The 12827-nt window shown below is 43.8% G+C and overlaps 2 protein-coding genes across 2 annotated transcripts in view; one reads left to right on the top strand and one right to left on the bottom strand.

Moving 5' to 3' along the window:
* Positions 1 to 8051, top strand: part of LOC128739779 (putative epidermal cell surface receptor) — a 68865-nt gene extending 60814 nt beyond the window's left edge. Inside the window, exons 6-9 of the mRNA XM_053835281.1 lie at positions 6589 to 7468; positions 7525 to 7700; positions 7757 to 7978; positions 8044 to 8051. Of these exons, the coding sequence (XP_053691256.1) occupies positions 6589 to 7468; positions 7525 to 7700; positions 7757 to 7978; positions 8044 to 8051 (1286 nt within the window). The remainder of the gene's footprint in view (positions 1 to 6588; positions 7469 to 7524; positions 7701 to 7756; positions 7979 to 8043) is intronic.
* Positions 8052 to 8943: 892 nt separating this feature from the next.
* Positions 8944 to 11788, bottom strand: LOC128742791 (DNA helicase MCM8). Its single transcript, XM_053839247.1, has 3 exons — positions 11436 to 11788; positions 9666 to 11378; positions 8944 to 9595 (listed from the first exon to the last, which is right to left on the bottom strand). Exons 1-3 carry the CDS (start codon positions 11728 to 11730, stop codon positions 9093 to 9095), a joined length of 2511 nt encoding a protein of 836 aa, XP_053695222.1. The 5' UTR covers positions 11731 to 11788; the 3' UTR covers positions 8944 to 9092.
* Between the last annotated feature and the right edge of the window lie 1039 nt (positions 11789 to 12827).

The raw sequence follows: 12827 nt of genomic DNA, 5'->3' as shown, positions 1-12827 counted from the left end.
AAGCCTGTTGAACAAAGTTTCTCCAAGTAACTCGGTTGAGGGCCACCGCTCTCCAATTCCTCGGGCACCGAGTACTCTCCGCCAGATCTCGCTCCACCTGGTCTAACCATCTTGCTCGCTGCGCTCCTGGTCGTCTTGTTCCTACCGGATTTGAGGCGAACACCATTTTTGCAGGGTAGTTGTCCGGCATTCTTGCAACATGCCCTGCCCATCGTATCCGTCCAGCTTTAGCTACCTTCTGGATACTGGGTTCGCCATAGAGCTGTGCGAGTTCATGGTTCATCCTCCGCCTCCATACTCCGTTCTCCTGTACACCGCCGAAGATCGTTCTTAGCACTCGTCGTTCGAAAACTCCGAGCACTCGCAGGTCCTCCTCGAGCATTGTCCACGTTTCATGCCCGTAGAGAACAACCGGTCTAATAAGTGTCTTGTACAGGGTGCACTTTGTACGGGGACTTAGTCTGCTCGACCGCAATTGCTTGTGGAGCCCATAGTAAGCACGACTTCCGCTGATAATACGCCCCCGAATCTCACGGCTGGTATAATTGTCCGCCGTTACCAGTGAGCCAAGGTAGACAAATTCATCGACGACCTCAAACTCAATGCCGTCGATCAATATACTAATGCCCAACCGGTGTCGTTCGGCCTCGGTTCCGCTGGCCAGCATGTACTTTGTTTTAGACGTATTTACCAGTAACCCAATCTTTTCTGCTTCGCGCTTTAGTCTGGTGTACTGTTCAGCCACCGCCACAGATGTTCTGCCGATAATATCCATGTCATCGGCAAAGCAGACGAATTGACTAGATTTGTTGAATATCGTGCCCCGCGTGTTGATATCCGCTCGGTTCACAACACCTTGTAGTGCTATGTTGAACAGCAGGCATGAAAGACCATCACCTTGACGAAGCCCTCTGTGTGGTACAGTGGACCCCCGTTCGTTTGAACGATTCCTCATGCAAACTAACGGGGTTACTTTTTAATTTGAACAACTGGTAACCCGAAATATGCTGAAACCTGTGTGAACTGGCCGCCCTGCTCTTTGTTATTGTTTTGGTGGTTTGTTTTAGTTGGCAGTTGCAAGTGCGAATATTGCATTTTCCGACCGGATTTTTCTCTTAATCGTTAGAAAAACGAAATGTGAACCCGATTAAACACGCTAGGTCAGTACAAACGAATCGTGTTTCTGTGCATTGTCTGCATAAACAAATGATGTCATGTTGAGAATGACATTTGAACCATTTTTAATTTGCACGTCGTGCAAACCAACGGGGTTCAAATTAAAAAGTGTTCAGATTAAAAATGGTCAAACGAACGGGGGTCCACGGTATTCGAATGAACTTGACAATCCACCCGACATCCGAACACAGCACTGCGTACCATCCATCGTAGATTTAATCAGTTTTATGAGCTTACTGGGGAAGCTGTTCTCGTCCATGATTTTCCATAGCTCTTTCCGATCGATGGTATCATATGCGGCTTTGAAGTCAACGAACAAATGATGCGTGGAAACTCTGAATTCACGGCCCTTTTGGAAGATTTACCGCAGTGTAAATATTTGATCCGTTGTTTTGTAGACCGACCTTCGACGAAGCCGGTTTGATAAGTTCACAAATCTGTTCGCAATTGGTGATAGTCGGCGGAAAATGATTTGTGACGGCACTCTATAGGCGGCATTGAGAACGGTGATCGCTCGGTAGTTCTCAAAGTCCAACTTGTCGCCCTTTTTATAGATCGGGCAGATAACCCCATCTTTCCACTCCTCCGGTAGCTGTTCCGTACCCCAAATTCTAACAATTAGTCGGTGTAGACAAACGGCCAGCTTCTCTGGTCCCATTTTAATAAGCTCCGCTCCGATGCCATTTTTTCCAGCTGACTTGTTGTTCTTTAGCTCGATGATGGGTTCCTTAGCTTCGCCTATCGTTGGGGCTGGCACCTCTTCCCCGTTTGAAGCACCGTCGAAATAGCTTTCCCCGCCATTATGGTTCTCCGCCTGGGCGCCATTCAGGTGTTCGTCGAAGTGCTGCTTCCACCTATCGGTCACCTCACGATCGTCCGTCAGAATACTGCCAGTCTTATCCGGACACATTTCGGCTCGCGGCACAAAGCCTTTGCGGGATCCGTTTAGTTTCTGGTAGGACTTTCGGGTTTCCTTAGAACAATGCAGCCGTTCCAACTCTGCATATTCCTGCTTTTCCAGGTACCGCTTTTTCTCCCGAAAGATTTGGTTTCGCTGCATGTTCTTCTGTTTGTGTCTTTCCACGTTCTGACGTGTGGCACTGCGCATCTTGGCCACCCGCGCAGCCTTCTCCTCATCCATCACCCTCCTACATGCATCGTCAAACCAATCGTTCCGCTGATTCCGGGCCACATGCCCGATGGAGCTTTCCGCTACACTGCTGATGGCTGTTTTGATAGTGTTCCAACAGTCCTCGAGAGGGGCTTCGTCCAGCTCGTCCTCTTCCGGCAGCGCAGTTTCGAGTTAATGCGCGTAGCTTGCGACGACGTCTGGCTGCTACAGCCGCGCGAGATCTAACCGATTCATACCGAATGTTGTTCACAACGGAGAGTCTTGGGCACATCTTAACCATAACTAGGTAGTGGTCCGAGTCAACGTTAGCGCTTCGATAGGTTCTGACGAGGACAATGTCCGAGAAGTGCCGACTGTCGATCAAAACGTGGTCGATCTGCAATTCTGTCTGATTTGGTGACCTCCAGGTGTACTTGTGGATTCTTTGCTGGAAAAATATACTACGTACGACCATGTTCTTGGAGGCGGCAAAGTCGATAAGTCTTAGGCTCATTTCATTGGTCCGCTGGTGTGCCCTGAACCTTCCAATCACCGGTTGTATTCCTCTTCCTGGCCGACCTGAGCATTGAAATCCCCGATGACTTAAAAGGCGCAGCAAACTCTACAGTAGACGGAGGAAGAAGCACAATTGCTGTCTATAAATAATCCAACCAGATACGTCGCTATCTTAATAAGGGGGGTGCAGTCTCCTTTTGTCCAGCGCCTCTGCGGTTCAAAGGTATATGGGTACCAGAGGGTCACAAGCCCTGGTGGGTGTTGTGGGTTCGAATCAGGTTATAATCTCAGATTATAGCTTGGTTCGACCCATGCTTCTTCCAGCATTGGTCAAAACGACTACTTGTTAAGCGTAGCTATCAATACCCCCCCCCCCCCCTCACCTTTCCGCTCTTTCCCCTCTATTACCAAAAATGTTCATTACTTTCCCTTATCGTGCCTTCATCTAATGTAGAACCACCGTTTCAAAAAATATTAATATATATGTTTGACCGCATTTCAAAGTCAAGACTAGAAACACGAGGTTGGTCTATCATCATTTATCGTGTCTATAACAAATTTAAAGGCGTTTTATTGATACTAAAATGCACTTCAGTGAATGTTATCCACCCAACTCACTCTTTTATAAGGTGTCAGGCTTTATAATATGTTACCTGACGATGTGAGGGCTGCTAACAATGTAAACTCTTTCAAGAGGAAGTGTTTAATTTTTATAAAAGAAAATGTGTTATAGATCTGGTGCAAGTACGCAAGAAATCCCACGAGGGTGACCGTGCGGTGTGCACGTTTTGACGGCCGGCACTTCCATATCGGTACACGTGTCGGTGGGTGCGGTGAAATTATATATGTAAGAGTGTAATAGTGAATAAGGTTTTGTGAATGTATCTTATGTGTAGAAACTTTTTGTAATGACATTTGTTTTGATGATGATGAAGACAATAGCCGTAATAAACATCTCTGGGTCACGTATGACATTCAACCAAAGCAACGCGAGTTAGGGCGCGTCTAAATAAATAAATTCGCCCAATTCCCATGTACGGGGTAAGTGGTGGGCCATCATCATCATCATCAATTGGTATGAAAATCTTGTCTCGAATTAAATAGAATTTTAGCATAATTCATGAATATTATTCAGACTACCGCTTAATAGCTGAAAATAGCCAACCGCACCTTACTTTTTCCGCAACAGACAGTTTATCAATCCAGTGTCGAATCCAACATACGACTCCAAATTACCCGATCTAGGGTTTCCGAATTGTTTTTTTCATGACCGTAGAGCGTGTGGAATCTGGGAGAAAGTGTGGAATCTGTTTCATTTAGATTTATTTCACCACACAAATTGTGTCTCCAATCTTTTCTCTTCCTTCAAAGAGAAATAACGTATAAAACGCTAAAAATACACTAGAATCTCTTTTTACATTCATTCATTCGCGTGATTTCTTTTTACGTCCACTTTTTTATGTCCGAAATTTGAAAGGACGTCCTCTCTTTTTACGTCCAAATTTGAATTACGTCGTCTTTTTTACGACCGATTGTTTTACGTCCTCGCAATAGTGGACGTAAAACGGACATCATCCGCATTTAATACTTAGTATCCAGTTGGAATTGCAAAATACACGTAATTAAAGTGTTTGAAGAAAACTAATGATTCCAAGTTACTTCCCTGTGGAACACCAGAGTTATTGCTGAAATTACCGGACTCGAAGAGCCTATCTTTACAGAAAGCCTACGACTCGTCAAGCATGTCTGAAGATAGCAAACAGATTCATCAGAGATTCCTAGTTAGTAGCGTTTCTGCAGATATATTTGATGGTGATTCCGATAGAAAGTAGCTTTAAATTCGGTGTACACTATGTCGAGCTGTGCAGTATCCTTCACATGTCTAAGACAGAATAAACTGTAATAGTTTAGTACCTATAAGGTGTCTTATTTGCAATCTAATTGTACATATGAAAATGCTGACTGGGGTAAGTCTCATCATCCATTATGAGACAGTTAGGCTTCGTCAGCACCTGGGAGTACATTTTCTGGGCCCGTGACTTTCCGCTGAATTTTGCACCGTTCGTCACGATTTGGAGCCTTCTGTACTTTGTACGTATGCAGTCCCTCCCGGTCCTAGGTTCTCTGAACGGAAGACAGACAGATTTCACTTTTTGGCCACATCTCTGCACAAAGCATTGGGATTACGCCTAAACAATTTCACAACACGCTTGTGATCCTGATCACTAATAGAACATCCATTCTGACTGCATTTCTCCTTCCGTTTGATACTCAGAGTTTCGTAGTAACATTTAATCACACAACTCACCGTTGACTGTACGATTCTGAGGATTTTCCAGGTGCTTGCGCAGAATCAACTCGCGATTGCGACGTTACTTTTCGGGTGACGCCATTTTGCCAATTTTCGAAAAACTGACAGCGATAAAAATACAGTATAAACTCTTAACTACTTCTACCGAAATTATCAAGAGAAAATACCCAATGGGTAATTTTCTACAGCGTTTTTTTCCATGATGCAATTTGATGTGGGACACCCTTCATTCAGAATTTCTTACATACGACTTGCACAACTGCACCAAATTTATCTGTGACGATAAATACTACGTTGTCGAGGTACGCAATGATCTCATAGACATACTGTGGCAATCTGTCAAGGAATGAGTCAACCACTAGTGCACCAAAGCGAAAACTCCTCCTAGAGGACATCCTTCAATCGCTGAAATCATGATCGATGTATCTCACAATGAGACGTTATTTTCCCTGCTCAACAGCGTTGCTTGAAACTAGCTTATTGTAGTACGGTCGGTTCCATTATTAAGGTGAGCCGTATTAATTGAGATGGTTAACGTATTATCAAAAGTGCCTTCAATATCAAGAAAAGCACATAGTGCCGTCTCCTAATGTTTGAACGACTTTTCAATCAACGTCACTGTTTATGTTAAGTTCAGTCGTTTTTAGAGGAATTGGGTGAATGAAAACAATACTAAGTGCTCCACTGAGTCCAGATACGGTTGCTCAATATATTGCACCTTTTGGTTAGTTCATCGGAGCTACACAGCTGCGCTTAAAGTGCTTTTCTTTAAGAGCAAAAGGTTATGATATCTACAGATATAAAAGTTTCACGATGATGATGGGGATCATCAGTAGCCTAGATAAAGCCGAGGTCACTAGTGCTGTATGAAAAATTCGTTTCCATTACACTAGGTCCAGGACTACTCGTTGCCAATTCCTTAGGCGTCTCGACGCCCACAAATCAGCTCGATCCACTCCGACCACCTCACGCATTGGTGTCCTGTATGGTTGGTACTTCTAAATTCCTTAAAAAAATAGATTTCATCGCACTGTCGTCCAACATTCTTACGACGTAGCCGGCCCAGAACTTTGAGGCTAGCCATTCTCCGCTCTCCATTTGTAGACTCACGTTTGTGCTCCAATGCGCTTCGCTCGAATACGGCAAGTGTACATACGTCTTCCGTAAATAATGTTATTGAGTCCGTTAAGGTCTATCGGTCTAATTACACACTTGGCGTTTTGACGTCGCCAGTTTTCGGTTCGAATTCGAAGGGACTCGGAAAAGTTCCAGAATTGGATACGTAGTTCGCCACCCGTTGCTTTACATTTTTATGGTCATAGATGGGATTTATCTTTAATGGAGATCAGTAAAATAGAGTTTTGCGACTTCGTAAATTAGTAACTTGTAAACAAATAACAAGCGATACAATAGCTTTAGCACATCATTCTAGTTTTATTTGCAAAAAAAAAACTTATTTTGTTTATGTTTCCAGGTCCTAATCTAGGTTTTCCCTCGCTGCAAACCGATCTGAAGGTGCTAGCAATGGATGCGATCGATCCCAACACGGTGCGCGTCATCTTCATTGTCCCACAGGTGTTTGTCGGCCTGCACGGCCGAGTCGAGCTGCGGTACACGCGCACGCGAAACAACGATACTTCAACCTGGCAGGCACAGGTGTTTGCCCCACCGGACGATCTAATCGCAACGTCCCAACTGGAATTCGAGCTGCCCGGTTTGGATCCAAACACCGAGTATCGGGTGAAGATTACGTTAGTCTTGCGTGACGTAAACTCGCAACCATCTAGTCAAATATACACCGTTCGCACACCGTCCGATCGGGTGATCACACCACCGCCGCTAATTAACACCGATTTGCACTATCCCCATTTGGGTCACCCAACCAATTTCCTCAAGGAGATTATCCAAGATCCGGTGCTGAGGGCAAACGACGTCAACTCGACTTGGGCCAAAATAACCTGGCGCAAACTGGACGACGAGGAGTTAGACTATGTGGATGGTATTCAGCTTCGCTACAAAGAGATCGACGGAATGGTGTACGATGCAACTCCACTGATTCACCGAGCGCTCAGTGAATATACGGTAGAAAATCTGAAGCCCCAGACTCGCTACGAAATGGGAATATTTTTCATTCCTTTCCCTGGGCACGGGGAAGAGGTGCGCGCTGGAGAGATGCTGCAGTTCACTACGGCCCAACGGGTCGACATGTACGGATTCGAGGTGGTGGTCAATGTCAGTAAGGTAAAAGCCAGCAGCGTCGAGGTAAGCTGGTCCGGTGTGCCTTATCCGGAAGATAAGTACATCAACATATATCGAGCTATCTACCAGAGTGATAGCGGAAAAGAGGACTCGAGGTAAGTTATGAGGTTTAAAGTGGTGATCCGAATTATTTATATTTCGTGGGTTTTAGTGTTTTCAAGGTAGCTAAGCGTGATTCTACCACGGGAACGCTTATTATGGAGCTTAAACCTGGCACCCGGTACAGGCTTTGGCTTGAGATGTACCTAACAAACGGAAGTATAAAGAAAAGTAACGTAGTAAACTTCATCACGAAGCCCGGTGGACCTGCGATACCTGGAAAAGCTGGTATGTAAGCCTATTAAGTCCGTTAACTGTGAGCTATATTTTTTTTCTTCCGTCAGGAAAATTGTCGGTAGCGGGCTCTGAAGCCTTACCGGGAGACTACTACGGACCGCTAGTGGTGGTGGCGGTGATAGCATCCCTCGCTGTGATGTCCACCCTGATACTGCTTCTCATACTCACCAGAAGGCGAGTACAAAGTGCCACAATCACACCGCCACGCAAAAACGAGGTTTCCTACGATAACCCTAGCTATAAAGTAGAGATTCAACAAGAAACGATGAGTAAGATCCTTACGCACTATTGATTGAAAGACATCACATTTTCAACGTTTTCTTTTTATTTGTAGATCTGTAACAGCGGCAAATGCCTTCTTCAACCGTCTAAAAATCTAGTTCGAACAATTTTATCTATTTATCGACAGCCATCGAAAGGCAATTTTTGTATATTTATTTTACTCCTTTAGCTCTGCTCACCGTTGTACATAAGCTAGGAAAGTGAGGCATCACACAGGCCAAGTCACTCTGATCAATCTAAGACTAGAATCCGTCCTCAAGTTTTTCAAGAATCTCTAAGCTCGATGATGTAGTAGATCAACTATTTTATCGAGACGTCTTTCGCAAAACCGCAGTTGCATAATGCCAACCCTTAGGGTTAACAGAACGTGCCCAAATAATCCTTAGTATAAAAATTCCTCAGTACGAAAGATTCGTAGTTAATCGTAGCGCATTCCCAGTGACCATTCCACAAGTTCAATGCGGCAATGGTGAAACCAAATGGACTGGCTCAAATAGTTTCGAGTAGGTACTAGTTACGGAGGTTAGCAGAACCGCGGCTGATTCAAAGTTGTAGAATTAGGCTATAATCTAATTAAGCAAAGGCTGTAAATACACACATCATGAAGCGACATGTCTAATTCCGTACTTTAGAGAACCATAATTGTTCTAGTGTAATTTTTGATATATTTTTTGTAAATAAGAGATATTTTATACTACTAAATGGTCATTATTATTCGAATCCGAATTAATAGAAGAATTTGGCGAAGTTGTTGAATTGCACGAGCTGCAAATTAATGGCTTTTTAAATCACGAGAATTATTTTTTTAATTTTGATGGAAAAAAGTGAAAACATAAGAATATCAGAAAACATAATCTAATCGAGTAATAATTAAAGTAAATAGGCACATACGACTTTGCAAAATTTTACGTCTTCCAGCAGTTATAGAAAACAACCCGCAATTTCGGTATTTACGATATGCGTGGTAGATATTATATTATTCACTATTATCACAAAAGGCAGTCTCGATTTAAAATTACGAAAGTTTTTTAAACAGTTTTAACGTTCAGCGTATCGACACAGAACAACCCAGGCACTCTCGTGGAGAAAATAACCCCACATTCAATCTGCCATAAACTTGTACAAATCCTTACCTTTCTTAAGAAGAAACCCTTGCAAGTTGAGTGCATCCAGAATTCGGTTGAATTCCGTACCGGCGCCACCTGCCATATCCTTCAGCTCGGCAAGCGAAAAAATTGTTTTATCCAGCGCACGCGTTTTGTTTTGCAACAACTGAACGAACTTCTTTACCATTGTAGCCTGGCTGGCACCGGCACCGTTTATCAACCGGCTGGGCTGCAAATCACCGATGTCGTTGGTGAAGACATCGAGCATACTGAAGCGCAGAATATCAATCACGTCTTTTGCGTGTTCAATCGTGGCTTCCGATTCCAAGTCAATCCTTGCTCGTGCTTGTGTGAGGCGAATCAGCGCCTCCAGCTGCCTGGTCGTTACAGGTAGCGAATTCATACCGTCCTGTGCACGACGCAATTCATCGTAAAAATCCCGAATAACGAGTGCAGCTTCTTCTGTTAACTTGGGGTTAACATTCTTGCGAGCGTAAGCTGAAGAAAAGTAAACATATGTCATTAATTTTATAAAGAAATCCTGGTTAGTAATAAAAACGAAACTCACCAATGTATTTTTGCTGCAACTCGGGCGGAAGGAGATCAATTTTTTCGCCATTTCTAAGCTTAAGCCGTTCTTGCAAAGAGGCTTCTGCTCCTGGCTCCTGCGAGGGCAAATCGTTCATTCCGGTTAGAATGGCCTGAAACGCCGCTGCTTGTGGACCTTGACCGCCTTTGACACCATGCAAACGATGAATGTTGGCGGCAACCATATTGTCTAAATGAGCATCATGACGATCCAATTGTATAAACACCAAATCGAACCGAGACAGAAGAGCTGGTTTCAACTTCAGATTCTCAGTCACCGTTTTTGATTTATCATAGTGACCTCCGGCTGGATTGGCGGCCGCAAGAATACAAGTGCGTGCTGGCAGTGAACAAATAACACCCGCTTTAGCTACGCTGACCACCTGTTGCTCCATTGCCTCGAGCAATGACTGATGATTACCGGACATTTTATCAAACTCGTCGATACAACAGACTCCCTGGTCTGCCAACACAAGGGCGCCAGCTTCTAGAGATCCTCCTGCCCCCTTCTCCATTCGAACGGAAACCGTTAATCCGGCATTGGAAGTACTGTTCCCGCAAACAAAAATACCTCGCGGCGAAACATCCGCACATGACTGTAGAATTTGACTTTTGCCAATTCCAGGATCTCCAACAACCAAAACATGTATTTCTGAACGTCGCTTTCCTGCAACTGTCGAACCTCCGAATAAACCCAGCAACAATCCCGCTTTAATCATTTCGTGGCCATATATTGTGGGACATAACGAGTGAACCAGCAAACGGTAAGGGCTAGGTTCGGCTCGAATAGTCTGGATAGCTTCCATATCTCGTTCACTGAAATCTCCTGCCTTGTGCCAGCTAGTTATAGTATTTTTGTTGCTGCGAACAGCGACCGCGTGCAAGTACATCTTGTACATGCTGGCCGTATTTTTAGCTTTGGCACTGTTTTCCTCTTGCGGACGACCCTTGAGAATTCCAGTAACAGTTACATCATCACCGGGACACACTGAATCCACCATCTCATGAGTTAACTCTACTTCGATACTTCTTGGCACTTGACCGTGCTCCGCACGAGCACCCAGCATTGATTCCTGCAGTCGAACTGACTGGATGGGCTCTGTTCGAGTGAAGGGCGAAGAACGCAGCGGAATAAAGTTGCTTCTAGCTTTACAGCCCTCACGACAAGAGTTTGGCACTACGAAAATGCCATCGGGCTGACGAATTACCTGCTTTCCGTGGCAAAGTGAACAGCGAAAAGCCATCCATGTGTTGATAATCTGCGATGTTCCTGCACGTATTATAGTCCCTCGAATGGCCACCAATTTTCCAAAATTATTTACTTTCATATGGCGCAAATGTACTTCCGGGCCGTGCCCGATTATACGAGGGCGGATTGGTTGGAGTAAAAGTTTGTTTCCTGAAACAGATTCTTCGGAAATTTGTGATCCCTTTTCTTGATTGAGATATTTTATAATGTTTTGATACATTGCCAAACCGCAAACTGCAAGAGTTTGATCTGGATTGTGGGCAATATCTTGCCGAAAAGCTGGCCAATTTTGCATAGCTTCAACATCCGCCTCTACAACAATGATATCTAACTGAAACCAGAAATCATCATGAATTACATGTAAATCATATTGCTTCGGGTGTTTTGCGTAATGTTGTTCCATAGTTTGAATTTTCTTCAAAGTGCTTGAACCTTCACAATAGTCTAAAACCAAAGTTACTTAATACTGATACTACTATATTTGCAAAATATGAATATTACCTTCTTGTGGGAGATAAAGTTTCCAACCTGAATACTCGCAGGTTTGATTCTCCAGCATAATCGATAGCAGCGGTTTTGCTTGAGATATACTTGTAGTGCAATCTTCAGCTTCGTTAATTGACTGCATTGTTGGAATCCCGTAGCCAACGGGTTTCTCTCGAGGAGGACCATGATTACCACCTCGGTGGCTGTAGGGCCTCCAGAAACCTCGTCCACGCGTCGAGCGTCCGGCACCGCGCGATCCTCTTCCACCACGGCTTCCACGGCCCGTGGAAGGCCCAGCTGGTAAATCCATCACATTAAAAACTAAATGCACGAACGTTTGTTACTAGCTGCTGAAACTATGACTTTCGCGAGTTTGAAAATTGAAAAATGATAAGCAACCAAATTCGGTGATGCAGAGTAACTGACGCTGTTATATCGATAACTATCGTTAAAGCAAGCGCCAAACGTTATCGATATTTCTCGGTTACTATTTCTAGATAGAATTAACAAAAGGGCGAATGTCGCAAATGTAAACAAACCGGGTGAGAGTTACTTTTTGCTGGACCCAGCATATAGGGAAATCAACCCTCACTCGGTTTGTTTACGCTTGCGACATTCGCCCTTTTGTTAATTCTATCTTCCTTTTTCACAACGGCTTGTTTCCAAATGTCACGGGGTTGCTAACAGGTGTGACGTATGATAATTACAATTATTCATATCCAGCTTTTTACGAACCATAATGGCGGACGTGTTCGTAATATTTGAACAGCATTTTTGACAGTTCCCTAATACATCGCACGTTTTCTTTCCGTACATTCCTTTAGTTTTACGTATGATAATTACAATTATTCATATCCAGCTTTTTACGAGCCATAATGGCGGACGTGTTCGTGATATTTGAACAGCATTTTTGACAGTTCCCTAATACATCGCACGTTTTCTTTCCGTACATTCCTTTAGTTTTACCGTGAACACGCGGAAAGAAAACGTGCGATGTATTGGGGAAATGTCAAAAATGCTGTTCAAATATTACGAGCACGCCCGCCATTATGGCTCGTAAAAAGCTGGATACATTATTAAAAATTATTGCAAATTGCATCAAAAACGCGAAATAAAGGGACTTGCAGACAAAATGCAAGTAAAATACCAGCAGCGAGCTGGTATTCATATTGAATTTTGCGGGCCGGCAAATTGGTTATCACCAAACAGTAGAACATGCAGAAGAAAAATGCGATAATAATAGCGTCACAGAGAACAGATTAACCGGCTCGAAGGAAGTAATTGATTTTTTGTGTGTAAAATCTGTCAATAGAATCAATCGCCCTCCAGAAATAGTTTGTCAAACGCTTAAAAAAATATGCGTGCACCCACGACTTAAATATACGAGGTGTATAGATCATTTTGCGA

This window comes from Sabethes cyaneus, chromosome 3 (genome assembly GCF_943734655.1).
Source record: "Sabethes cyaneus chromosome 3, idSabCyanKW18_F2, whole genome shotgun sequence".
Taxonomy (NCBI): domain Eukaryota; kingdom Metazoa; phylum Arthropoda; class Insecta; order Diptera; family Culicidae; genus Sabethes; species Sabethes cyaneus.
This window is presented reverse-complemented; position numbering and strand designations above follow the sequence as displayed.

Bases quoted from the DNA above. Each gene is read 5' to 3' on its own strand.
- LOC128742791 (XM_053839247.1), bottom strand. From the start codon at position 11,730: ATGGATTTACCAGCTGGGCCTTCCACGGGCCGTGGAAGCCGTGGTGGA. The intron at 11,379-11,435 runs GTAATATTCATA...CTTTGGTTTTAG, and splicing joins ACTTTATCTCCCACAAGAAG to ACTATTGTGAAGGTTCAAGC. The intron at 9,596-9,665 runs GTGAGTTTCGTT...ACTTTTCTTCAG, and splicing joins GTTGCAGCAAAAATACATTG to CTTACGCTCGCAAGAATGTT.